The 27,304-nt window shown below is 39.4% G+C and overlaps 1 protein-coding gene and 1 long non-coding RNA gene across 5 annotated transcripts in view; both read left to right on the top strand.

Moving 5' to 3' along the window:
• GALNT18 (polypeptide N-acetylgalactosaminyltransferase 18) overlaps nt 1–27,304 on the top strand; it is a 205,595-nt gene that overhangs the window by 79,116 nt on the left and 99,175 nt on the right. For all 4 annotated transcript variants that reach the window (XM_068194650.1, XM_068194648.1, XM_068194649.1 and 1 more), the window contains exons 3-4: nt 10,866–11,058; nt 21,524–21,690. In XM_068194650.1, the coding sequence (XP_068050751.1) occupies nt 10,866–11,058; nt 21,524–21,690 (360 nt within the window). The remainder of the gene's footprint in view (nt 1–10,865; nt 11,059–21,523; nt 21,691–27,304) is intronic.
• LOC137476413 (uncharacterized) lies at nt 11,489–14,583 on the top strand. Its single transcript, XR_011000360.1, has 2 exons — nt 11,489–12,964; nt 13,420–14,583. It is a non-coding gene; the product is annotated as an uncharacterized lncRNA (long non-coding RNA).

Below are 27,304 nucleotides of genomic sequence, written 5' to 3'. Positions count from 1 at the left end.
TATCTTAGACAAAATGAACAAGTTGATTTTCTCTTCAGGATGTGTGATACACAGGGTTATTTAAAAAAATAGAAGAAAATCTTTGCACAACTCCAAAAAAGTGCCAGTAAGGGATGGAGCTTTTTTCCTCTCGTCCTTTTTGCTTTGTGGGTTTACCAGAAGCTCATCATCAGGTGTGGCGTGAGGACAGGAAGAAAAAAGATGTGTCTGATTTTTACCAAAGTGTAACTTTGGTTTATGTTGCAGGAGAGGTAATTTAAAACCTAAGAAGATGTTTCTACTTCTCTTCTTCTGTGTTGATTTAGCACATTTGCAAGAGGCTGATTTGTGAATGTCAGACTTTTTCAATAATGCTTCTCACACTAAAGTCACAGAGATCTGCAGGGAAATCTGTAGTCTTTTGATGAGAAATTACTAACTAAATTGCCTATTGTGTCTTGCATAATAAATTAAATTTTCCATTATTCTCATTTATTTTACTATTTTGCCAGTAAGACCAGTTTTTCTTGGCTTCCACATTTTTCCTCTTGCTTCTTATTTCTGTTTAAAACTGCATTTCTACCTTTATGTTTGTTTCATTCTCCAATCTAGCTGTATTTTGGGTTTGAGGTATTTTTTGTCTTGTTTTGTTGGAATTTTCTTGTTTATTTTTTTTAAATTAAAATTCTGACTGGCCTATGATGACTTAAAAAAAAAATCAGACAAGAAAACCCAAAAAAACAAAACTGGAAATAACTAACCAGCCAGATGTTCCCATTCTTCACATAACTGAAGTAGAGGAACAGTCTACCTAATGCAATTTCAAAAAGATTTTTTTAAAATTAGTCTGCTTTTTAAATTTGCAAAGGAAATCCAGAATGCTGTAAGTTTGAAGCCTTTTTTCCTGCAGTTCTTAAATTAAGACAATAGAGGAAAATTCTCAGGTAGTAGATATTTCTCAAAGTTCCTTGTTGTAGGATAGAGAGTGAGCTGAGAATAACAGCAAACCAAAGTATTTGCTGGGTGCAGTCTATAAGTTCCCCTTTGCCTTCTGTTGATGCAGACTGCTGCTTGTCCACGTGATTTGCTGTCTCCTTTCAACATGTTTTTGACTTACTGTCCTAATTCTAAAATTAAGCTAAAGTATCATCTCACATCATTTCCCCAAATACCTGTGAAACCAGAGAACTTAATTTGATTGTATTTTCTTTAATTTTACCTACTGTGTCAAAGAGAATTCTTGACATCTTGATAGGCTCAGTGTATTATTGATGTTAACATTAGCACAAATCATCTACTTGATATCAAAGATGGGAGAGTGCTTTTAAATTGTCATTCACGTTTTTCTGCCAAGAGGAGAAGCTATGTTATGCTTAGTTGACCTTTTTTTTTTTTTAACTGAAGTGTAGCTTGTGAATCTTTAAAATATACCTGCTCACTGTTGCTGCATTTGTCTACATCCAGTGCTTTAAGCATAGCACCTGAGAATGGAAGATGCTTTTACAGAAGAGCACGCTGGCTCTTCAAAGCAGCCCTGTTCTTCATAATTCTTCAGGTTCCTTTTAAACTGAAACTCATCTCTGTCTCTTGGGGTAGCTTAGGAAAACTCCTGGAAGTGAGAAGTAGCTCCACTGTGCAATAATGCCTGCAATTGTTTGAGAAGTACTTTTTAAGTAGGAGCCCTGTCAAGCAGAGGCCCACTTAGATAAGTGTTTGTGTACTGAGGTGCTGGTGAAAACTCGGTGGTGGAAGAGGGTGGAGCAGCTAATAATGTCTAATGTTGGAAGCACTTAGGAATAAAGTAAAGGATGTCTTGAGTGAGGGAGCTGTTGCTCTCTAAAACTTCTATATTTCTGAAAAAGTGGCCAAACAAAATTCCTCAGAGGACTGAAAGAACTGAATGGAAGTTTTTGAAGTAGAACTAATCTGGGGGAGCTCAGTACAGCCTGGCAAGCAGAGAAAATCTGTTTGTGTGATTACTGAAAGAGGAAGCCTATTTTCAGTGCTTTGAGTGGGGTGACGGTAGAAGAGTTCGGTTTCCTTGTGTGAACTTTACTTTTGGTGTGACTACTCAGCTCTGTATAAAAAGAAAAGCTGTATGTATATGACTAATTAGCTGTGTCACAGCCTGACAGCTCCTGGCAAAATAGTTTTCAAAATAGTTAAATGTCTTTCATGTTTACTCCAGGTGACATAGATTTGGGTTTATGATATAAAACACACGGAGCTTTTAAAGCCTCTCAGCTGCAGTGATACAAAAGCCACTAATCCCAAAGAAAAATGTCATCTGCTATTCATTAAATGCAGATGAGTTTCCTTTTTTAGTAAGCCCATTAGCAGATGCCTAAATTTAGGAACGCGTGCAGTTACACTCAGTGGAATATTCTGAACCTTCTTATCTTCAGTCTTGCAGAAGACTCTCTGTGCTGTCTCTTTGAGAGCTCTCAGACCCCAAGCCCTGATGTGGAGCCTGGTTCATTCTGTTGCCTTTGCAAACTGCACTTTATATGTAGATCTCCTCTGTTTCCACTTATTTCTTTCATGATGATAAGGAAGTGAGGAAAGTTGCCATTAGAAATTCAGCTTTGTGCTTGAGCATCAAGTAGAAGCAATCTCAATTTTTGACACAGCTCTGTTTCAGGGATGCAAACTGGTCTCTCATCTGTGAAATTCTGTTGTCTTCCAATCTTATATGGAAAAAATACTCAGTGTAATCAATGAACCAATGAAAAAACTGTTGGTTTTGCAAAATTGGGGTTTAATTTGTACCTTCCTTTCATCTGTACAGGGTTCACTATCATAAAATTTACTGGGCATTTTGAAAATATTACCACAAGTAATTCAAAGAATGGCAGTTATGTTTGATGGTAACGTGATGTCTTTTTCATCCAAGACAGGAAACATAAGAGGCCATTGCAATAATTCTCACAAAATTGCACAGATCAGAGATAATTGGCGTAAATTAGTTTGGCATTTTCCTTGACAATCTGATCTAATTAGCATTGCAGGGGGGTTTATTCCTCCTAATCAAAAGAATGACCTGAAACAAGGCTGTCACTCTGCTTGTCTGAAAAATTAGGGAGGGACTTGTGCCCATCTCATTCTTCTCTTTCCTTTATGGGTACCACTGCTGGTTCAGGGCACTTACACTGCATTTTGTGATACTGAGATTGGTGTATCACAACTGAATAAATTCACCAAATCAATTTTCAGGCCGTTTTTGGCAGATTATTATTGTATTTTTAGACTGTTATTCCAGAAATTGTGGTATGTTTGCCTACAGATTAGATTTAAGTTAATGCCTTAAGAATTATTTGAAATGAGAAAAATAACTTTGCCATTTAGAAACCTACTTCTTTTAATGAAACTTTACGTTATCGTCAATAAATAATTATTCTAATCACCCTTTATCTTGGAGGTCTGTAGTTAACAAATTATATGTTGCTTTAAATGAATTTGATACTGTCTTAAAATCTGGTTTCCAAGTAGAAGGAATGCAGAGAGGTATTAGTTAGGACAAGCTGAAAATTGTATTTTAGAAAGTCTGAAGACTTGGAACTTGGTACTCCTTTGTTTTTAATATCCTCATACTGTGTTTTTTGAAAATCCACCTTTTACACATTGGAGAAAACAAAATTGGTCCCTGACAAAATATTGATAGATACAGAAAGCCTTAAGAGTGCAGTATTAGTACCTGTCAGAGTTCTATGTCTTCATCTAAGGGGAAATGGGTTGTACTTGCAAATTTGTATTTCCTTAGATAATCCCATTCCAGTAAATTAGAAGCATTTACTCTGTTTTCAAGTTGTCCAGGCTTGTAGTAACTTCATGTTAACTTTGGCAGAATGATGCATGGACTTGTCTGGCCTGATTCATATCCATGGCACAGTTATGGCTAAAGGGGAATTTAATAGGCTGGTAGTGAGAACATATCTAGTAGGAACAACAATGCCCAGATTTATAGTGTTTTCAGATCAGAATAGGCCAGATGGAGTGCATACAGAAGAAATATAGAGCCCTTACCAAGACCTTGTTCCTAGTGTTAGCGTCAGGATCCACACACAATCAGAATTGATTGTATATGAAGGTGTTTTATTGAAGCGCGCAGAAGCCCGGGGGTGAGACCCCAGATCTGGGCTTCAACGATACACCCGAATCGGTAGCTAATAACCCCTTCTACTCCCCCCCACCCCACATTAATTATTAAACTTATATTGTTCCATTCTAGTTCCCATTCCCACACAGGTGCAGTTTTGCTTGATCTACTGAAGACTGTGCTTGATTTGGTGAAGACCATGCTTGATTTGGTTAGGGCAATCACTGTTACAGGGCTATCATTCACTCCCAAAGCCTGGCTGTCCTGCAGGTCCAGGCCTGTTCCTTCTACCTGCCTGCTCTAGCCACCACCAACACCACCAGTACAGTTTAGAAATCATTCCTATGATTTCAATTCTAAGCTACTAAATTTAACCCTTACTCTGTCACTAGAAAGTGTTATTTGTGCACACCCACATCCAATAGTTTAGCATTGGCTCAATAACATAATAAACATTTCATTTTTCTCACCCATAGGAAATAACCACTATAATGGAATTTGCTGGTTAATTAGTGGCTTATCGGTCTGGTACTTGTAGTTCTGAGAGCTCTTTAACAAGTTCTTCAGAAGTTTCAAAACCCTCAGATTTCTCTTAAGACCCAAATTTTCCTGTTTCTTACACTGCCCTCTAGCACTGAGCACGTTTTGAGAGTCATCTCTGGACATCTTTCTTCAGTGTAAAGTAACTTTTATGTGTCCTGGGTTGACTATATGATGTTTGTATAAGCCACGACTTTTTAGGAGCTGTTGGGTTATCAAAGTCTGCCAGGGCAGGAAACATCCACCTACACAAAGGTCAGTCCTTGTTGGGTGCTAAGTGTTGCAGTAGACTTCTCGTTAGGGGTAGAAATGAGCCAAGACACAGACTCTCATTTAACAGCGTGGAAGGGGACCCTGTTTATTCTTCTTTACAGCTTATCCATCCTGACTCCAACTACAGCAAACTCTTACTGTTGGCTTCTCTGACAGACTCTGACTGCTGGCTATTCCTGCTGGAATATGACTGCAAGTATTTCCTTGCTGCCTCTGACCACAGGCTTTTACCTAGCTCGACTGTGACTGCAGGCTCCAACTCCATCGGACCCAGCCTGACCTCACAGCAGAGCTTCTGAAACAGCAGCAGTTCTCTTCCAGGTTTTTCCTTCCTCTCGTGTACCTCTCTGAACCGTTCATTTTTCCTCCAGGCTCTCTCTGACCGGCCAACCTACCCCTTTTATCACACTTATCTTTATTAGTCACAGCTGCAACCCATTAAGGGCAAAGCTGTTCTTCTTCTTCTTTGGTAATTAGTACAACTGATTTATCAGGTGAGGTCACTTGTAATCCCTTCTACCTACACTAAGCAGGAGAACTAGACTGAATTTCCACCCTAATATGCACAATAAGTGTGGGATTATTTATCAGAAAAAACTCCAAACAGAAGCCCTCGAACAGAAGCAAATGAAAATATATGCTAGTAGCATGCTAATAGCTTATACCATTATGTATGTGTATTGGCTGCTTAAAATGCAGTAAAGGTAGCATATAAATTGTGTTTCAAGTTCTAAAAAATTTTAAAATTGAGAGAATTTTACTATTTCCTTCTATATGTGCTGTCACACACAGTTTGATTTTTTAAGTTTTGTCTGATTGTATACTATTCATAGTGTTATGATTTCATGACAGCTGTTGAGGAGAGGATCACCTTTCTTTTGTTGGGGTTTTTTTCAATTATTTGTCGGTCTGATCTGTCCGATGTTTACACTAACTACAGAGTGTGCTGGAGTATGCAAAGATTGGATATGGAGCTGAATGCTCTCAGGATGGTTGTGTGTTTTGTATGTTGTTCGCATCAGGTTTATTTTTCTTGAGATTTGGGCTCTTCTGCTCTGTCATCTGTGCAGACAGAGTCTGACAGGCTCTGTCAGCCTCTCTGAGGAGCCCTAGCAACTTCAGTATGATTTACTAAGCTGTAAGTAAGCAGTAGTAGCAGGAGTTAACCCACTTAGATATGACATTTTTTCTTAGGAGCACTTCTGCTGAAGTAATTTCTTTGGGAACAAGACTAGAATGCCAAGAGGAATTAACTTAACTTGAATATTCAAAACAATGAAGTTCACTTTTTAGCACAAAGCTATATTGATGTTGATACCTTGCCAGCAGTATTGTGATTTTTTTGGAGAGGTGAGAGAATAAGTAAAATAACTTCTTTGTGGGAAGATCTGTTACTGTAACTTTCAATTTTTGTCTTCTGAGTGTACTTTTCTCCATGGCTGATGCAGTGGTGCATCTTGGTGAGCTGCTTCTGCTGTTGCTTGTCAGTGTTTCACCACACCATGCAAACAAGGATGTTTTCATTTAGAGGTTCACTCATCTGATACAGGATTTATAGCAGGGTCCTGCATGGGAGCAGCCTTGCAAGACAGGAATTGTCAAACAATGATTTTTGAGAATGATGATAAAGTGTTTTCATGAATTAGAATAGATTTTAAAAATGGGATTTTCCTCTGTGTATCTTGCTGTGTGACAAAGTTTAGGTGAAGTTTTCCCACTTATAAACGCTATATCATGGCTCTGTGATCCAATGCCAGCCTGGGATTTTTACCTGTCACACCGAATGGCCTCTGGCAAGAGGGTATGGATTGCCTAACAGATGAAGGGCATCTGTAGAGGAAAAGGATGAAAAGATCCTTCCTTCCATAGAAAGCTGAAAGGCTACTGCCTGCAGGAAATAGAATATAGATCTTTTGAGTGCTGGGAGCCAGAGCCAGAGTTTGAGGCCGTTAAACCTCATGAGAGAGCTGAGCATTGTTTTGCCTTTAATGATAGTCTGCTTAGATGCACATCATGAGTCCACCTCGCATGGTGAGGCAAGGCACAGCTGTGGCATCACCTCTGTAATCATGGCCTGTTCCTTCCTCTGTGGGCTGGGAAATCAGAGGGTCAGGCACTGGAGAACATGATCAAAGCCTTTCTTCCTACTCTCTGGCATAATTTCCAACTCATTCTTCTTTTTGTGAGCAGCCTGTTCCACCTGAGCTTGTATCATTTAGTGCAGGTATTGATGCCTTCTGCATGTCTTTAGCTGATATAGGGATATTTTTTCAGACAGGGTGGTTGTGCTGATTGTATCTACTTTCTTGTTACTGCCACTTAATGAAATCAGCACATAAGGTTACACTGCAGGCTTTGTAAAACAGTTCTGTTTCTTGGAAGGTATTTTCACAATAGCAAAGCTTTGATGTGAAATACTGCTGCTTTTGTGAGTAGACCTGCAGTCAAATAAGGGATAAATGTAAAATGAAACTCAGGTACTCATGAGAACAAACAGCATGTCTGAATCTGTCTGCAACTATTTTTGCAACCCTTTCTGACTTGATCCTTTCTCTTAATTGTTAACCTGCTCATTGTAACTTTTCTTTGGAAGAAATGTTGACATCTGAATGGAGCTGAAAAAATGGGTCTCAATGAGTTTCAAAGGCTTTCATGGAGATTAAATCAAAGTTATTAATTGATCATGTTAATTGGTAATAAGTGAAATATTTGCTTTCTTCAGAGGTCATAGAACAAAGCAGCAATCAGACAACAAAATATCTTCCCCTTATTATCTCAGTGGTGTCTTTTGATTTGGTGTGTCTGACTTATTTTGTACAATGAGCAATAGGAAGAGGAGAGTGAATTTCTGTCTTGGCAGCTGGTCACAAAGATCAGATGAAGCAATGGATTTCTATAAACATTAATTGCATAACTAAGGAAATGTGAGTATGAGCTGAAGAGACACAGATGATTTTGGAAAACAAATTGTGGGGTTTTTGGCTCAGGTAAGCAGTGTGTGAGCAATTCCAGACTGATGCCATGACCAGCCAGTCTTCTGGAAGGAGACTTCTTCGGCACAGGTGTGCAGCCAGCTGACATCTGTGTAATAAATCTCTGCTACTAATTGATTTAACCGCAGGGAGTCAGTCTGCCAGGAGTTAATACCAGGCTCGTGTCTGGGTACAGCTTTGCATGGTATGTAAAGTTAATATAGGGAGGACCTTATAACATTTGCAGTGACATGCTGCAGGTGGCAGGCTTTCTTCCCACAGGAGAAATGGAACTGATCTTTCCTTTTTGGTACTAACTGAGATGATGAATGCGCCTACCTAGTGTTGCTTTAGGCAGTACTGCTCATGGGTCACCTTTGGGCCTTTGATCCACCATCATTCTGCAACTGCAGGAGCAAGTGGGAAGAAGGCCTGGCTGTGAGACCTCAGGCCATGACCTCTTTACAGAGAACAAGACATCAAATGCACTTGTTGACTTGTCAAAAGGCAGCTGATGGTCTGTAATCATTATTTTTATTTCTTGTGAGAGACTGGCTGAATAAAGTTGCTTCCCCCAAGACTTTTCAGCCAAATAAAGGAAAGAAAGGCTTTGTCATCAGAGATGCGGGCTTAAATCCATTGATTGGAATTGTAATTGAAAGTTCCTGCTAATGTTTTTTGGTTTTTTGGTTTTGGGTTTTTTTTTTTTTTTGCCTTTAGTGCAATGTATTGAAATAATATGTTTGCTTAGCATACAAAAAAAATACTGTATTTGGTAAGTGGTTTAGTAGAGCTTGTAAACTAAATTCACAGATATCCATTACTGGAAAATCTTAAACTGAGATACAACCTGGATGACTGAGCACTTTATCAATCAGAAAACAGCAAGAGATTCACAGACCACTTTAGGAAATAACTCTCACTCACAAAATTGTTAGATAAAATTCAATATATTCAATATATGTGTGAGTCTGTGAAGGTAGTTGTTTCTGGGATGGCTCTTCATCCATGAAAAGACAGAGACATCTGTGACCTCCCATGTTGCTGTGATTTTTTGAAGTGGTATTCAAATGCTATTCTGCCTTTTTCAAGTTACAACCCTCTAAAATGATCTGAGTTTATCCAAATTGTGTAGTTGCCAAGCTCCTCTCCTAGACATTTATCTGTGTGGTAGCAGGACCTGTGTCAGAGTAGTTTCCTCCTTTAACTGAGGGTTTAGCTTGTCTTTAATCTTTGAAGAGTTGGAGCTGATTCCTGAATTCAGGCTCAGAGACAATACTTTGACAAGTAAAGAAACATTTCATGTTTACAGAGGTTGGAACATGGTGTAGGAAGCAACTGCCATTAGTTTCTTGTCAGTGTTGTCAGGAAAAAAAATAACATCTCAAACAAATCAAATAACCTAGTCTTCTCAATTTATGTTTTTGCATTTTGGTTTCTTTTTAGTAGGAGATCAAAGGATGCTTCCTGGCATTCTTTGGGAGTCAGGATTCTGATGGCATATTGCGCTAGTACATAAACTTTCATCTTTAGGTGTTTCCATGAAGGTTAAGTCAGCTTTCAGGCCTGTAGGTGGCTCTGGGTGCTGAGGAGGACTTTGGGGACAATTGACAGATTTTCAGAAGATTCACTTTAATTTTTGTAAGTCTCTGTGTTTGTAAGTACAGTCCTTTAGAAAGGAGAGTTCTTCATTTGGTTGGGTCGCTGTTAATGTGACTGCTGAGAAATAATAATAATTTCCAGAAAAAGATTTTTTGTGTGTGTGTGTCTCTAGTTTATGTTGACAAATCAGAGTCAATTAAGGCATTTGATCTTGCTTTACTGGTGTGCTGTGGATTGTAAAGTGTTCACAGAAACAAGGGCGTCTCTTGGTTAGATTATGTGGTCAACTGTGATGTGTCAGTCACAGAGAGCTCACAGGACACCTTGAATAGACTTTCTGCGCGACTAAACATTGAGAATGAATGCTGTGATTTCATTGTACTGGAGCTCTTCTTAAATTGAGTTCTAGGTATGTGTCTCCCTCCTCTCTGTTTGGCGTAACAGCCAGAGATGTGGCCTTGTGAAATGAAAACCTTTGCTAATCTAGCAAATACTACAAAGTGATGATCCCAGTAGCATCATCGCGTACACCTAAATATGGACTAAAAATTCAAATAGGCTGCATTGGTAAACAGGAGCATTATGTTATTGCATGACTGAAATTGGTTTGGTATTTAAACATGAATGCCTAGTACAGTGAATTTTCTCTATGTTGAATATGTAGTTTTAAAGAACTTATTTTACACACAAACTCTGGCAGCCATTTTGCGCACTATGTACAGATGCTTTGTTTTTCCCCTTCAAAACTTCGGTCGTTTCCTAGCAAGATAATCCAGGCTGAAATTAAATATTTCATCTTAGTATGTAAAAGCAAAATAACATTCTTTTCTGATAAAGCTCCTTCTGAAATTTAATTCATTTAGATTTATCAGTCCTGGCCCTTAGTCAGATTGTGATAAAAAAGAATTGTTAATATGGGTATTCTCAGTTCAGTCAGAGAGAAAAAGAGACATTTCTACCAGGCTGGGCCTGGGAGAGAGTTGGAAAGGAATGTAAATAATTCTTTATCTCTCTTGTTGTTCACATTGTTTATAGATACGTTCTGCCACCATGCATCATTCAGAGCGCAGCAATGGTGTGGGATGTTTTTACTTTAAGACCAATGAAATTAGTCTGCACGATGTTCTCTATAAATAGAGCGGTGTATTTGAAATAAAGGGGAGTTTTCATCTCGCCTTGTGATCTTGGAGTTCTTCTGTTCCCGTCCTGCCTCAACGGCGACATGTTTATACCTAACGTTGTTTAACTATTAAATTTGGAGCCTTACGTGCTAATAGGTACACCAACACAAGAGTATGTGAGGGCATATCATGGAAAGACTTACAGGCAGCAAGTGGAGTTAAAGTTACACTTTTTAAAATAGCAGATCCTTACTGTTTCCTTTTTTTCTTTGTCTCTCGTAGAAGCTCCACCAAAATTGGAAGACAATCCTGCAGAAGCGTTCGCGGACTCGTCTCTCTTTGCTCACTGGGGGCAGGAGCTGAGCCCTGAGAACAGGCGGCTGGCCCTGAAGCAGTTCCAGTACTACGGCTACAACGCCTACCTGAGCGACCGCCTGCCCCTGGACAGGGCTCTGCCGGACCTGCGTCCCAGCGCGTGAGTCCTGGGGTGCCCTCCCTGCCGGCCCACACTGTGGCCTTCCAGCTCTTTTCCACCTGTAGGGCCTCACTGTGGCTTTCCAGCTCTTTTCCACCTGCAAGGCTTACCTCATAGGTCCAGGTCCAGGTAACAGCCAGAATGAGTAATTTTTATCAAATCGATGAAGGCTGTACATTTCAATTGTCTTCTGAAGTGCTGCTGAGCCCAAAGTCAGTCCTGTTAAAGTCCCATTAAGTATTCATTAACATTTCTTCAGCATCTGTTGGAAGCTTCATCTCACCTACAATTTACATTAGATAGCGGGTGTGTTTTTTCTGCTAAAAGAACCTTTTAATGCCAGTTTTCAGTTTTATCAGATAATGTGGCTAAATAAGAGCTGCTTTCTTTGAAAGCACAGAGCTGCCTGATTAAGGTCAGTCGGCAGTTTTAGTGGTGAAATACACCTTTGAGCCAAGCACTAAAAGCCCAGGGATCCTCCTTCCCTGGGCAGGTCTCTGCTCACAGTCGTGCACGCCAGGCAGGGTGAACACATCCAGGGTTATTCCACAATGGCTTGGGGAGGTGGATGGGACCAGGGGAGGGAACAACCTTCCCTTCAGTGCCTCTGAGGGCTGTTTGGGCAGCACTGTTCACAGAGACAGTTAATGCTCAACTTTTTTGAAGTGTTGGTGATACATTTGATGCTTTGAACAAGCAGCAGCTCTGGAGATGGAGAAACAGGTGGAGGGACAACTGCTTTTTTTTTGCAGCTCATTAAAAAAAGAAATCATTCAAATAAATATGCAGGGTACTTAGTGAATCAAATGTGACTGTATTCACTTATTCTAACCAAATATTTTAATAACTAAAACAGTAGTGCATTTTGCTGCACATTAAGTTGATGATAGCAAAAATATATGAACACCATCTCAGGCGGCACTTTAGCAGTATCTGTGCTATATATTATTATATATTGCGTTGTAGAAATATTTTTGTTGCAGATTTGCTGAAATACTGTCTTTAAAAAAATCAAAGTCCATGCAATTGTATTTGTGTTTTGGTTGAATCAGTTTAGCGGTGCCTGTAGGGACAGTCTCTTTTGTTTTTTAATTGTAAACTGATCTGGAAGGAAAAGAAATATTTTTAACTAGACATCAATGATAGAAATGTTTCTGTTCTTATAGCTCTTTTGAAATTACTCTTCTGAATGATGTAAATATAAATTTTTTATAACTCCATTTTAGAAATTAAAAATATGGAGAAAATGAATGTTACTGTAGCTGAAAATAAATTAAGGTTAGGATTTTAAAAGAAACTCTAGTTAGAAATGAATCATGATCCTAATTCCTGTGCAAGTTTTGATCCTTTGCTGACTGACTGCCAGAAACATGACAGACATCACAGTATGTTTAGGGACACATACATACAGAATAATGGCTTAGTAATGGTAGCTCAGGCAGGTTCCCTGCACCCTTTAGGCTTGGGAAGCAGGCAGGGACTCTGACACTGGGATGTAGTAAGTTCTGACCCTGAGGAAAATGAACTGTGTTGTCAGGCAGTAGGCAAACTGTTTGCTGTATCTACAGCACCCTGTGGAGTGCAGAGCTACAGGTGTTCTGAAAGTCCTGTTGTTGAGAAAAGAATTCCTGCTCCTGGCAAGCAAATTCTCATTTCTGTGAGAGCACATGCATGAATGTTGTGGGGAAAAAAAAGTCTACCCTGTGAAAGTATGTTTCCATTGTAATAATCAATTTTTTGGGATTTCTAGCACCTGGTTTTTAAGCCAAGTGCAGAAGTCACTTCTCAAGTCTTTATAGCTGTATTTAAATTATCCTTTGGCAGGTACTGGGCTCAAGCACCACAGGCTAAAGGCCAAGGACAGCGCTGTTTGAAGAGAGCCTGCAGCAAGTGACATGCAGACCAAGTTAGTCACGGTTGCTGGCCCTCAGTTTCTGTTCTGACTAGAAATCCATGAGAGCACAGATATAAGAGGTATCACAGTACCTGGACAGAGTTAGCCACAGCTCTGGACAGAGTTAGCCAAGGTCTAACCAAGCCCATTAGCATGGATTTAGCAGTAATTCTGCAGGAGTCAGCATGACAGTGGCATCCCGGCAAAGGCTTGTGGCAGGTAGATAAAGGGGTAGAGCTCACATAGTTCTGCCTGGGCTCAGTGGTGGTCTGTCATCTGTATTCAGAGCCTATCGTATGAAGTACAGGAATTTGGGAAGGCAACAATATTTGCAACTGAAACCTAAGGAAATTCACACATTGTTAGCCCCAGTTTAGAGCAGGAGAATTAAGTGATCTGCCAAAATTGTGATATTACTCCTTTTATATCATAGTGGTATGACTCAGCTTTGACCTTTCTGCCTGCAGTGCTCTGAGAATTCACATCAACATATCTTAGAGGGGGAGCTCAGTGTGTCTTTACAAGGTTCTGCAGAGAGAAAGGCCATTCCACATGTGTAATAACACCAAATTATAACTTGCAGCATTTTCTAGGGTTGAGATTGTCAACATTAAATGCCATGACAAAAGAAGAGGACTATTAGAGATTGCGGAGCCACAACACAGATGGAAGAGAGGGCAAAAATTCAGCCTTGCCCAGTTCTTCAGTGTGGGTGGCATGAAGAGGCAGTAGAACACATTTAGTAGTTAGGGCAGTGCACTCTGCCCAAGCCTCTGAACTCTGGCCTCTCTAGAAAAAGATCACCACATTGGTTGGAAACATCCAGCAGAGCACAGTTGGGTCAAGCTGTGGCAGTTGTCACACCTTTCAGAAGGACCTTCTCATGCTTTAGGTACTGCAGAGTGGTTTCTGACCCTCTGTACAGCCATGAGCCTCCTGTCCTATTCTGAATTTAGTTCCTTTTCACTGTGAGTATTTGTGCTAGCAGAGGGATGTTCCCAGCATAGTCCAAAATAATCACTTTGAAGTAAATAAGAGATGCCCTGGATACTTTAGCCTCCTGAAGTAATCCTCGCACTGTGAAGTGGGCTCAGTTTTTGCAATACTCAGTAGACAATGCAGGGTTTATTGTGGAGTACTGTCTCTGCCAGGGCCTGATTTTGTGCTACTGAAGCTGGGTGCTGTGCTGTTCCCCACCCTTCTAGATAGGTCATGTTAGCCCATGACCTATCTACATCACAGACTGACAAATAGCTCTAATGTGCTTGGAAGCACTGAGGAAGGTAGTTTTGCCCTTGCTGCGTGCAGGAACAGAGGATAACAGTTCTGTGTTAGTTATAATTCTGTTGTGCTCATTACTTTTAGTAGGGCAGGCAGTACCCAAACAGCTTGTTTTGAGTGAAACGTGAATGAAACAAGCTCATGCAGAAATTCATTATACCAATTTAGATTGCTTAGGGATCCTGAAACTGTCTCCCAAACTCCTTTTGAGTGGATGCACTTAAGATTCTACTTTGTTGGCTTGTACATTTCTGTTGCCTGATCCATTGTGCTGAAGCACACATGGGAGAGGGAAGTAATATTCTTCTTTGATTATGCCATGAGCGAGGGAGGCATAGCAGGAAAGGTTTGCAGCAGGATCCCAGCAGGGGAGCTGTTTCAAAGGGTTTAGCTTCTGCATAGACTGTCTGATATGAACAAACCTGGCCAGTAAACGCAAACCAACCTTTTCAGTCAGTGGAACTGACTTGAAGAAAGCAAAGAAGCAAAGGCAGGAAGGGTGGGAGGCAAAAGAAGCATTTAAAGCTCAGATGTTTTAATTCTTTGGAGATTGTCAAATAGCATGGTATAGCATGTGGCTTACAGCAGGTTTGCCTCTTTTCCTGGCTGAAAGTTTGTCATCTGGAAAAGTGCAGAGGAGAGGTCCTGTTTCCTGTGCAGAGAAGAGCTTTGGCTATTTTGTAAGCACTTCTTTCAAACAATTCACTGTTCCTAAACTGATTATTTAGAGGCTCAGTTTGGCAAGGGACAAAGGTAGAAGCCTTGAAGACAGCAAATTAGGTTTGTGATAAAGTGGGTACAAACAAAGCAGGCAAGAGGTCCCCTGAATGCAGATGGGATTACAAAGAAGAAAAATCAAGCATTGGCTAGTTGAGGGGAGTTATGTGGTTTGGGACAAAGGTTTTTTATATGTGTACACTTTTCCAGAATGTCACTCAGTCTTATGGTGGCAAACACAATTCTGGATGTAGCATGCATCAGACTTCTATAGTTTTTTCCCTTTATTGAAATTGATATAAGAAAAATGGTTATTTCAAATAGTGAGGTTTAGGCTGGGCATTTGTATGTAATCTCTATTTCTCCCAAAAGCCAGCTCCTCCAGAGTTGCATTCCATAAACTTTTGCCCCGACATGTACTTGTGAAACCATTCTGTTCTGTTGGGTTTATGTTAGTGATGGATATGGCTCCTTGTTAATTTCTGACTAAGTTCTTTTGTTGCTAATGGTAAAAGAGAACATTAATACTGCTTGTTGGTTTTGATGTTTCAAAGGAGTCATTTAAAAAGTGCACAAAAGCCTGTAATGTTTTGTTTTGGACAGAAGTCCTAAAATTTCCCAAGTATTCAGCATTCTTATTAAATACCTAACGTTTAATGCTGTCATATTTCATGCTCTCTTTTACTTACCTCTCTACCTCTGAGTCTTCTTTTTCTCATCTCACCTTTGCTGTCAGAGTGGTTCCCAGCAGCAGTGTGTACTGCCTGAGCAGCCACCCCCTGGGATTCTGAGCTGAGCTTCGGTTTTCCGAAGCTTTTACATCTGTTGAGATGTACCTCCTCAAATGGCTGCTCTAGAAGTGTTTAATGTCACTGGCAGTGATACCAAATCTGCTATAGTCTTCAGGCTGCTCTAATAACCCAAGTTAATGATGATGTACACTTGTACAGGAAAAAAAAGACCTTTTTATATGCTGTTCATTGCCAACCTGGTTAGCATAGCTCAGCACTTAAAATACTGATAATAGCAAAAGGAAAAATGAAGTATGATTACACAATGAAACTATAAACATAAATGCAAAAATATTTGTTACAATGTTGGGATGTTGGGGGACACAAGACAGGTGATGGACTTTGGACCTGGTTAACATGAGAGATTTGATAACAGGATGCCTTGGCAATAGCAAACAGAGGATTGCAAGAAGATTCAACCAGATGGGTTTTCCAGGAAAAGAAAATTCCAGCAGACTTCTGCAAGCAAGAGGTGTTTAAAATGCAGAAGTTTGTTTATGTGATTATTAACCCACTCACTGTACTAAAACATTATAGCCTCCCTAAAATAGTATATAAGCATTTGTATCCCACAATAAATCGGATTCTGATCACCAAATCAATCTTCCCCGTCTCTCTTCATCGCTGACACCATAATACTCCGTTCTTTTGCCAGTGTTTTACTGTGACTTACTTCATTTATGCCAGAATGTTTGGGTTTTTTTCCACTCCCATGTATTTTGAACTTCTGTTGGCCATTTTGACTGTGGACAAAATGTTAGCAGTACTTGAAGAAAGTACAATTCTGTTTCTGCTTGTGCTTTTGAGACATTCTTATGCTGTTGGAACTAAAACTTGGTGCCATGTATGTTACTATAAAACAACACTTGAACTGCAAACATTTTTTAGTAACATCCTTATTGCATCTTATATTAAACGAAAAAAAATACCCCAAAACCAAAAAAGAGTGGAATATATGCTACATTTTTTTTCTAAACAAAACAATGGGGTTTTGCTATTGTTTGATGTGATCCTCTTGGTGAAAGTTTTTCAAAGCTTGCAGAAAATAATTTGAGTTCATAATTATGTACGTATTTGTAGATGGTCTCAGAGATAAGTTATTAATACAGGAAATAATTTTTGGTTTGCTGCTTTAATGCATAGTTATGCTAAAGTAATTTTAATAGCTAATGACTGGCTAAATTGGATTATCACAATGCATAGAAGAATAGAGTTGTCTTGTGGACAAATATTTGAAAGAAGCTTCATAATGTATGCTGCCCTCCATTTACCAGAGCTGTGCTTGAAATAGAACACCAGGAGTTTCTCTAAATTTCTGGTAACCATGACAACTGCTACTTTAGTGCTATTAGCCCAATGTAATTGAGTGGAGTGGTAATTTTTAGCTTTGTTGAAGCGATGCTCACTATTGCAGCCCTAGCTGCCATTTGGAATCTGTATGTGGAATTCAGCGTCCCACCGGAACACGCTGTGTGCTTCGTGGATTTTGAGTTTGGGAGGAGCCTCCCCGTGTGAGAGGCAGGTCCGAGCCGAGCCGGGGATGAGCCCTTGGCGGGGCTGCCATTGGCACCTGCACGTTGTGGTTGCCACGCAACCTCTCCCTTCTCTGAGCTTTATGGAGCTGAGATTTCCATCCGTACAGTCTCCTCTCCTCTTCCCCGCTTCAGCATATTTTCGGCACTTACGCAGACCTCTCCTCTCTCTCTGTAGCTTTTCTTTTTTGTTTCCTATCACTATGGAATTTTATTCCTCATTAAACTTGGCATAAAGGTGATGACGGGCATACTTGTGAAAATGCACAAGTGCTTTACATTCTGTGCAGGATCTGGGGCTGAGTTAATTCTGATTTGCTTTAATTGAAAAAAAAAAAAAGTAGGTCTTTTTTAGCGTCATCAGCAGATATGAAAAATTATGTAGAGGAAAAAGTGTTTTTTTTAAAAACTACAGACACATTGAAACAAAAGGTGAATTTGAGGTGGAAGTAAAGATAATGAATGAGTCTTAATGGGGAAAAAAACAAAAAAAGGAAACGTGAACTCAGTTCAGGAATGTACCCTCCTTGAAAATTAGTCTTCTTGAAAAGACTAAAGAAATTAGACAAAAGAGGAGTCTAATTCTATTCTCTCATGGCATCTGTAGTTATCTTTTAAGGCATGGTGGTGCAAAAAGGGAATCAAATTACATCCACAGGATTAAAAGCTTTGCTCTTGTCTGTACAAGTTGCCAGCAGTGAAAAATTTTGTCCAGAGTGATAAAAAATTGCAACTATGTAATATGTAAATGAATGCAGGTGGGAAAACCAATGCAAATAGTTTCTTTTAAATGGATGGAAGACTCATCAGAAGCAGAAATTTTGTTTGAACCTGTCAGTTTATGCATGGATTTATGGCAGGGAAGCAGCGTCTTGGGGGCTGTTTTGTCATCAAGAACCTTTTTGGAATATAATTTGTCACTAGTTTATTGCAATAGTATGTTTTACATTTATCTCAAGTTCAACTTATGTGACAGAGGAGAAAAAAACACCAGTATTTAAGGAAGCAACTTCTTTGAACAATTTTCAGTATACTTTTTTGCCATTCAAAGTATTTTCAAAAATCCCTCAGTTTTTCTTAATTATTTAATAGGTACCATATCTTACCTGATAGAGTTTCATTTTTTGCTAGAGTATCATTTTATCTTCTTTGTGCATTGTTATGGCTGAAGATAACAAATATTACCGTACCCAAGCTTAAAGATACATTGGCTGTAGATTTGTTTGCTGGACCATTTTATATCTGTTCATTTTGGCTGCAAACGCATCACCAAAATAACAAGAATTGGAGGTTCTTTAAAGGCTAATACTGAAGATTATTTCAGTAGGTTTAAACCTGTTAACTACTTCATAGTCTATTTGAAGACAAATTTTCAAAATTTGGTTGCATACACGCCATTTGGCATGAATAGGTTTGTTCTTCAAGGACCTGGATCTGTAATGGTTTTAGCATCTTTTGGAAAAAAATGAGTGTTAGTATTTAAGAATTATTATGTGATTATAGGTACAGAGGCCACCCAGCCACTTGGAGCCTGAAATATGCACACTGGAAATCCTTTTGTCAAATGCCACTTAAACCTGATGGTCCCTAAAACTCACATTTGTCAAAGATTCGCCTCAGGTTTGACAGTGCTCAGCCCAAGTAAATTTATGGCTATTTCAACTACTCAGTCATCTGCGCAGGGCTTTTAGAGATTGTTTTAAGCAGGACTTTCAGAGATTGTTCATCACTAAAGGTGATCTTTTTTTAAGGAACAGTGTCAGAGGTTAAAATACTCACTCTAGGGTACGGGAGGCAGCTGTGGAAACTATCTTTTCTCCTTAAGAAGATGTAAAACCAGTGTGTGTCTATAGAGTTGGGACTGTTTAGCCTAGAGAAGAGGAAGCTTAGGGAGGATGTCATCAAGGTAAATATCTGAAGGGAGGCTGCAAAGAGCGCCAAGCCAGGCTCTTCTCAGTGCTGCCCAGAGGCAGGGCCAGAGGCAAAGAGCACAAACTGAAGCACAGGTTGTACAGTCTCCCCCACTGGAGGCACCCCAGCCCTGTCTGAATATGCTGTTGCAGGAAAATGCTGTTCCTGGGCAGCTGGCTCTAGGGAACTCTGCTCAAGGAAGGGGTTGGACAGGATGCCTTCCGAGGCCCCTTCCAACCTCATCCATCCTGTGATTGAATGGCATCGTAGTACATTGCCCTGACACCTGACTTGCAGGCTCTGTGAAAATTACTTTGTTTCTTTGTTTCTTCAGCCAAATTGTCACTAGTAAAAAGGATATAATAAATATTAGCTTGCAAAAGAAAGAAAAAAGTGATCAGAAGAATTTTTTGTGGCATTATAATCTAGAAGATTTGACATAGCCATGAAAAGTGGAGTTTAGGGTTTAAAATGCACAAACATCCATTTGAACATGTGCTGCAGGTCCTTCTTCCAAGGGATTTACCCAAAACATGAGGTTAGAGAGACTTGGTATCACTCCAGCTTAGTTTAATTGCTCCACAGAAAGTGGAATGACCCTGAAAATAGGGACTAAAAATAATCATACCAAGCTAGCTAGTGCTTGGTTCTCTGGGGAGATCAGGGAAGATTGAACTCATGCTCTCTCTATCCTGGCTGAAGGTTTTTACTCCTGCACTACTGGCTAAAAGAGAAAAACAGTGCTGCCTTGCGCTAATTGCCTTCTGGAAGAAAAGCCAGCTCCCCTTGTCTCTTATGGTAGTGCTTTATTTTGCATAAAATCAACTCCTGGATGCTTTAAAGAAAATGTTTCATTCTGATGCTGAAAGCTGTCTTACCAATGAATAGAGGATTAAAACACCAGTCGAAATACAGACTGATTTGGGAAAGAAAGTTTTGGTTTGTTGTGCCACAAAAGATCAAGCCACAAGTGGGAATCAGTAAATCCAAACAGCATTTTAATTATTTTCCTCTGGTATTGATGCTATGGAACAAAAAGCTGTGGATCTCTGCCACAGTGAGGTTTCATATTTGTTTCTAAAAGGTGTACAAACCAGGTGTTAAAAATATACTGTACACTTTTTAAGACTTGAACTGTTACTACTTTTTCTAGACTCTGTTTTCTGTTTTATATGACCTTATAACTCTTTTGTATGGTGACAGAGAGAAAAGTACCTAAAATATTAAATAGCTTCTTTAATGTGATTACTATCATTCAAACCAATGACTGAATTTAGAAAATTGGTTGACCAGCTGAATTTTGAATATTGTGCTATCTCAGTCAGCTTGGGTGTCATGTGTCCTATGCACTGACTTTTTTCAGAACCTGTAAAAGCATAGAAGTAAATTGATCATCTCGATTGGAATTAATTTTTGTACAACATCCAGCACATGAAGAGGAATGCTTTTGTGATACTTCTTTGGATTTATTTGCTACACAAATTAAAATACAAAATCCTAAAAGAATTTTTCTCTTTGAACTGAAGAACAGATTTAATTAAGGAGTCATATTCAAGCATGATGTAAAAATACTGAATTCATCCATGCTTTCTGTATGCAAAATATTGACTGTTAGTTATGCTTTCCAGTTTTCAGGGGTTCCTGGATGTAGTGAACCCTGGTGTCTGGAGAGGATAGCCACTCAGTGTTGTCAGAAGGTAGAGAAAGTCATTTCCATCTGCAAAGTTTATCTAAAAATGCTGCTTGAGTTAGCCTGTGCCTAATTTCATCCTAGTAAATAGTTTCAAATCTGAGAAAAAGGTAGAATTAATCGTTTCACAGAAAAATAGTTAAGTCCTTTTACTCAATTAAGTTCTGGCTTTATTAGAAAGCAAATATTTTGCTCACAGTTTAAAAAGGTTAAGTGGTAAAAGAGCTTTCTACTCATAAAATTGAAAGATTTGAATACTTTTTGGAAAGAAGGAGGTGGAAAAAAAAAAAACATTAAAACACTAAGGAGCTTTAAAGTTGTGGGCAGCACTTCCATACTGCTGTTTCCATAAGCAAATTAGAATGTGGCTGAAATATATCTTTTTGGAAAAGGAAAGAAAAATGCACTAGGTTATGAGAGTATTCCTCTTTCTGATTAAACCCCCTGACTGTGCTTACAGATAAATTTTCCACTGTTTTATGTGTTTTTTCTGGCTGCACCATCTGTCTTAGCTTTAGTATCAGGATGTTCTTTCTGTATCTTCTAATGTATTCTTACAACTGGGGGTAGATTTCTCAGAAATACTTTTTGTTTGCATTGTGACTCCCAAAAATTTACATATTTTCTTTTATTCAACCTTTCCCTTCAGGTGCAGAAACCTCACATTTCCTGAGAGTCTTCCCGAGGTGAGCATTGTGTTCATATTCGTTAACGAAGCACTCTCGGTGATCCTGCGCTCCATCCACTCAGCCATCAACCGCACTCCTGCTCACCTGCTCAAGGAGATCATCCTAGTTGATGATAACAGTAACAATGGTAAGCGGTTTTGGTTCCTCCCCCTCCCTGCCCTGAGGCTGGATCATACAAGAGAAACCTTGAATTCTGGCTCTTGCTCATCCTTTTGGCCTTTCAAATGTTATGGGTGGGTTTTCTCCCTTCTTCATCCCACACTCTTGCTGGGCTGTCTTGAACTCTGCACAAGTGGGGCATGTTTAAAAGTGTGTACAAAAGAAAGAATGTTTGAGGTGTCTGGTAGGCAGAGTTTTGAATGTAACAATAGATCAGACCTAGCAAGTTTTACTCTCAGTGCTTGAGAGTGTTTTCAAGCTTTTATGGTTTCTGCCCTTCTATTTCCACTGTATGATTCCACATGTGTACTCTCTGTTTTGTATAAAATGTCTTTCTGTGTTTCTTAGACTCCTCCTTTAGATTTCCAGTTCTCCTCTCCTCATTAGCAGCACTTACCTTGGTGCTTCTCTGCTGTCTGTGCTCAGATGTTGCTCTCCATGATTTGAAGCATTGCACTGCCCATCTCTGATGGTTCAGTGCTTGCCAGGATGTATGTCAGTGAGGCCATGCTGGGCACTATTTACAAGTCTTATTTTCTAGCAACTTTAGTGATGAAATTTTAATAAGCACAGAATGTTGAACTTAAAGAAAAATTCTGCTGTGCTGGGGGGTTAATTCTGAACTGCTGAAATAGAAGGAGAATCTGAATTTATCTTGTTGAAGGAAAAAGCTGAACAAAGGGCTTCTCTTTTCCTTGCCATCACAACTGCTGTTATCTAGCTATATCCCTGTAGCTAAATACTGTGACTTGCTGCTGATCACAAATGTGTCTTAGATTTTTAAAGAGAAGAAACTTATTGCTAAGCCAGTAAATAAGTTCCCCACCCCAGGCAATGCTTGTCATCATATCCTCTTCTGCCGACTACGAATGAAGGAAAAACTGCAATCCTGACTCTTCAAAGTACACACAAAACTCAACAACTTGGTGTCGGCCTATGTCTTAAGTTTTGTCTTCTCCCTTCTGCAACACCAGTGATTTGATAGGAACACAACACAACTGAAACACAGCTTTGACTGGTGGACTTGGCCGCAATTGTGTGAATCCACTCCTTCACCTTTCTCATGGGAACTCAAAGAATGCGAGTAGCTGCTGGTGCTGCAGGGCCTGAGGTCTCTGGACGTTGATAAACTGGCCACAAAGCAGACATAAAAGGAGAGAAATGAGGTGGAGAAAAAGTAGCTTTTAGAGTTTGAGTCTGATATTGTATGGTTTACAGGCAGTTATTGCAGTGGGCACATTGCAGAGCAATGTCAGAAATACCAGTGTTTCTGAGAGCCTGTCATCACTGTGATGAGCTCGCTAACAAACACTCTTTGCACTGTGCTCTGCAGACTTACCAAAATTATTCTTTTTCATTATTTCATACCTGAAATAGAACAGAAATCACAGGAACTACTTTATCTTTCAGGGAAACCTGTCCAGCCACATTTTTTTGTTAATGTTAGCATTGGTACTGTACTGTATAATATTTTTATGATTTGCTGTGCCTTTTATTTAGGCTTGCCTTTTTTACCCTCCAGTGCCTTAAATCCCCGGGTTCCTGGCCCCAAGCAGGGAGACAGAAATTGGGAGGAAGGTAACCTTTGGTTTGGCTGCCTTGGCTTGGTGTTACATGTCATTTTATACAAAATCACACTGTGCAGAGCTATAGTTAGTCTCACAGAAATATTCAATCCTCTGCAGGATTTTATGCTACTCCTCTAACCCTTTCTCTGGCATCTCTTTCCTGCAGTATTAAATTAGATTTCTACAGTCCTCTTTATCCCATAATGTATGCTGAAGACCTGGTAATAGGCATGTATTTGGAGCTGATGGATGTTCAGAAGAGGAGAGATTGTAAAGATGATTTATGGGCTTTCCTACTATTAGTTTAAATCGTGAAATATTTATTTTAAAACTTACTTTCCCTTTTACAATATTCTATTTTCCATTTTTTCTCCCTTCTAGCATTGCTGAGATGAATCCTTTATATTTAGTGTCATTCTGTGTTTTTGTTAGTAGCTCTTTAGCTTGCAAGTGTTGCTGCTTGTAAGATAAGTGGGTTACTCTGGGTTTCCCTTGTAATTTACCTGAGGGGGCAAACACTTGGTTTGTGCTTGCGGTGGGCTCCAGCTCTGCTTCTCACAGGGATCTGTCAGAATCCTAATTATAAGTGGTTTTTTTACTCTCGGGCATTCGCCAGGGATGGCAGCTTCTCTTAACTTGATGCAGGATTTCTTTCTGTGGTGCCACAGCCATGGGCTTCACAAGCAGGAAACATCACACTGTGGGAAGTGACTAGAAAGAAAAAGTGAGACCAGAGATCTGGCAGAGTCCAAATGGGCACGGTTTAATGAATCCCAAATTTCTGTAGACCTTATTTTGGAAAAGACCAGTACAAGAACTAAATGTTGTTTTTTTTTTTTAATTCCAGAAGGCTGATTTCAGAAACTATTAATTCAAGTATAGAGCTAAAGTCTGTACATTTGTCTTGAACAATATGAGCTGTAGCATTTTATTTCACATACTTCAAGGGATGTCAAGCAAGTTATCCTTAACTTTCCCTAAACCTCAGTGCAGTTTTTCAGGTTCCCAGTTATGTTTCGGGAGACCTCAATTAATCTCTTTGTGAAGTTTCCCTTGTTTAAAATACGTGTTTGGAGTTAGAAAACTGTGAAAAGGCCAGTGTATGCCATTTAAAAGTAGAAAATAGATTTTGCAGGTCCTAAAATTTTGATCCTTTATTTAATAGAGCCTTTTGCATGGCTTACTGTGTGTATTTCACCATACCATCTCTTCTGGTGGAATTCTGATGCAGATTGCTCTGAATTGTTCCATATATGCTGATAGGTACATTAGTAGTAGAATTTAGCTTAATTGAAGGATAAAAAAAAGGCACATTTCAGTGACTACCTGTGTATTATATAATGAGAACAGAAGTTTTATTAAAACAAGCAAAGTATCAGTGTTGTTTATTTGTGTCTCATTTGGATCTTAGTCATGTTGGTGACTAAGCAACTGCACAGATTTCAGATGTTTTACTGTATTTTAAAGTGTCAGATCAGAATCTTTCTCGTTCTCCTCAGTAGTGCTGTTTGCTTTGCAGAGATAATATACATATAAGTTTACAATTTGGCAATATTTTTTTTTCTTTTACTTCAAAAGCAGAGGAATTTTTTTTTTGTCAGAGAAGAGGCTTAAAAAAATTAAGTGACCACACCCATGACTGCTGGTGGTTAATTAGACCTTCTAAACATATTTAGAAGAATTGCCTGAGCTGTATACTACTGGCATTGTGGTTTATTTCCCCTGGTTTGTGGCATCCTGCCTTCTAGGGACAGGGTGGTGACCTTCTGTGCCACTGGAGCCCTGGTTTGGCTTTTGAGTCTTCTTGCTGGCATTGAGCACCACTGCATTACAAAGTACCTCTTGAAGGTATTTTCAGATGACTTGAAATCTCTCTAAAAAAGCTAGTTGTTAGCCATGATGAGTTCAGCTTCGTGGGGAGGCAGTGGGCATTAGTGTGTCCAGAGTATGCCTTGCAAAATTTAATACTATAGCAGTTATTACCATGTTCTAGGACATTTTTATTTCACATTACAGTTAATAATATTGCAGTAGAGGCTCAGATTTTGCAAGGTTCCTTCCTTTTCCTTGAAGCATTATTTATGAATTAAATAGTCCTACATATTCAGTGTAATAATTCTCATTTTGTCCTGAGATTTCCATGCATACAGCTATTGAACTGCAGTAATAATGCTGCATATCACAGGATGTGAATTTTAAGTCTTGCAGTGTTGGGAATTAGCACAGACTGGTAAAAAGTGGGTCAGGTGCAACCATATCACCTGTAAGAGGTTGTCCTCAAAACACTGACTGAAAAGAAACTTTTCAAAAAGCATCCAGAGCTTTTCATTAAAAAGTTATATTTCTGTGGTAATTCTTCAGAGATATTTGGGAATAGAAGATTGCCTGTTTTTTTTTTTTTTTTCTTTACAAAAGCAGTGATAAATAAACATCAAGACTACTGTTCAAATGCTTGCTAGATTTCATAGCACAGCCTAGTTTGAAGATGGCTTACTTGTAAATCATACAACTATGAAAAACCTGTTGATAGTAATCTCCTGGGGAAAACCTTTGGTCTTGCTTTCTTTCTGTTTGGATTCTTGTTCTTCCTTTACCTGAATGTCAGGAAAGTTGCAAGACAAACAGAAACATCTGAAACCAAAGAAACAGGCCAAGTTTATCCAAACCTGCATTCATTTTTGGGCTGTTGTTTATGCATCGGGAAGGCTTTACTTTATCTGCCTAGATTGATTCTCTGCATTAGTTAATGGCCTGGATGCTAAAATCATTATTACACAGTCTTTACAGAAGCAAGCTCTCAGAAGGGTTGACAGGGATCGACATGAAAAAAAAAGGCTGTGCAGTGCTGGCTAGGAATCAAATGCTAAAAAACATATATTTATGTATAGAGCAGGAAATCTGTTCCTGTTGTGGATTTGAGAAAAATGCTGGCTATTGTTACAAACTCTGCATTTTACTTTAGTAACGTTTAAGGCTGCAGCTTTAATTAATGAAGGCAATTCTTTGAGCATATGTCTGCTGCTACGAGTTGTGTGCTGCTAGTGGGACTGCAGTGAGGTGTTCCAGCTGCTGTGGATGCATCTGAAAAGAAGGAAATAACCATAGGCAAACCCTTGTCCAGTGGCCATCTGTTCCAGTCGTCACCAGAGGTTAGAGCATAATGTTCTTCTAATTCATGTCCTGGCCATGCAGTTCAGAATTCTGGTGGGAAAAAATATGAACCACTAATGTAAATAGACTGTGAGATTTTTATAAGGACACTGGGTCCTGAATATGATGTCCTAGACTGGCTGTGGACTGTTGTCTCCTCTTACTTGTCAGTCCTTGTGACAATGATTTTGATTCCTTCTTTAAAGGGGAGAGGTTGTGGAGTAGGATGTCAAAATGAAGTGAGAAGCTCACTGCTGATGAATAAGGCCATTTGTCTCAATTATTCTGATCCCTGTGTGGTTTTTTGGGGTTTTTAGGTGGGGTTTTTTTGTGGTTTTGTTGGTTGTTTGGGGTGGGTTTTGGGGTTTTTTTGGAGGGGGGGGTGGTTGTTTCATCCCAGGGTGGTCTTGTTCCTTGGTTTTTACTGTCTCAGCCACTTTCCTTGGACTCCTTCTACTCTGGCAGTCTTCCCTTTTTGAATGCTCACTTCCTCACCCCCAATCCCTACAACTCATCCTTCTTTGTGAGTTTGTGTCCTTCAGGTGGGGTCTCCATTTTGCATGCTCTCAAATTCCAGGGTACAGGCCTCTTTTCATTTCCTCCATCCCAGTATTTACTGCACTTTCTCACAAACTGCATTCCTCCATCTCCCCCATCTCACCCTTCAGCTTTCCCTTGCTTTTAGCTGCAGTAATTAAATTCCTGCCTGAATAATCCCTCCCTGCCTTCCTCCACCCCCAGTAATAGTCTGTTCTTTCCTTTTTTTGGGCATATTTTTATCATTTCCTGCTTGCTTCCTTTCTCTCTCTATTGTCTCCTTTTCATACACGTTTTTCCATTTTCTTTTGTTTTCATTTAAGAACA

The sequence above is a fragment of the Anomalospiza imberbis genome, chromosome 6 (assembly GCF_031753505.1).
Source record: "Anomalospiza imberbis isolate Cuckoo-Finch-1a 21T00152 chromosome 6, ASM3175350v1, whole genome shotgun sequence".
Lineage (NCBI taxonomy): Eukaryota > Metazoa > Chordata > Aves > Passeriformes > Viduidae > Anomalospiza > Anomalospiza imberbis.
Note: the sequence above shows the minus strand (reverse complement) of the source record. Positions and strands in the feature narration are given on the sequence as shown.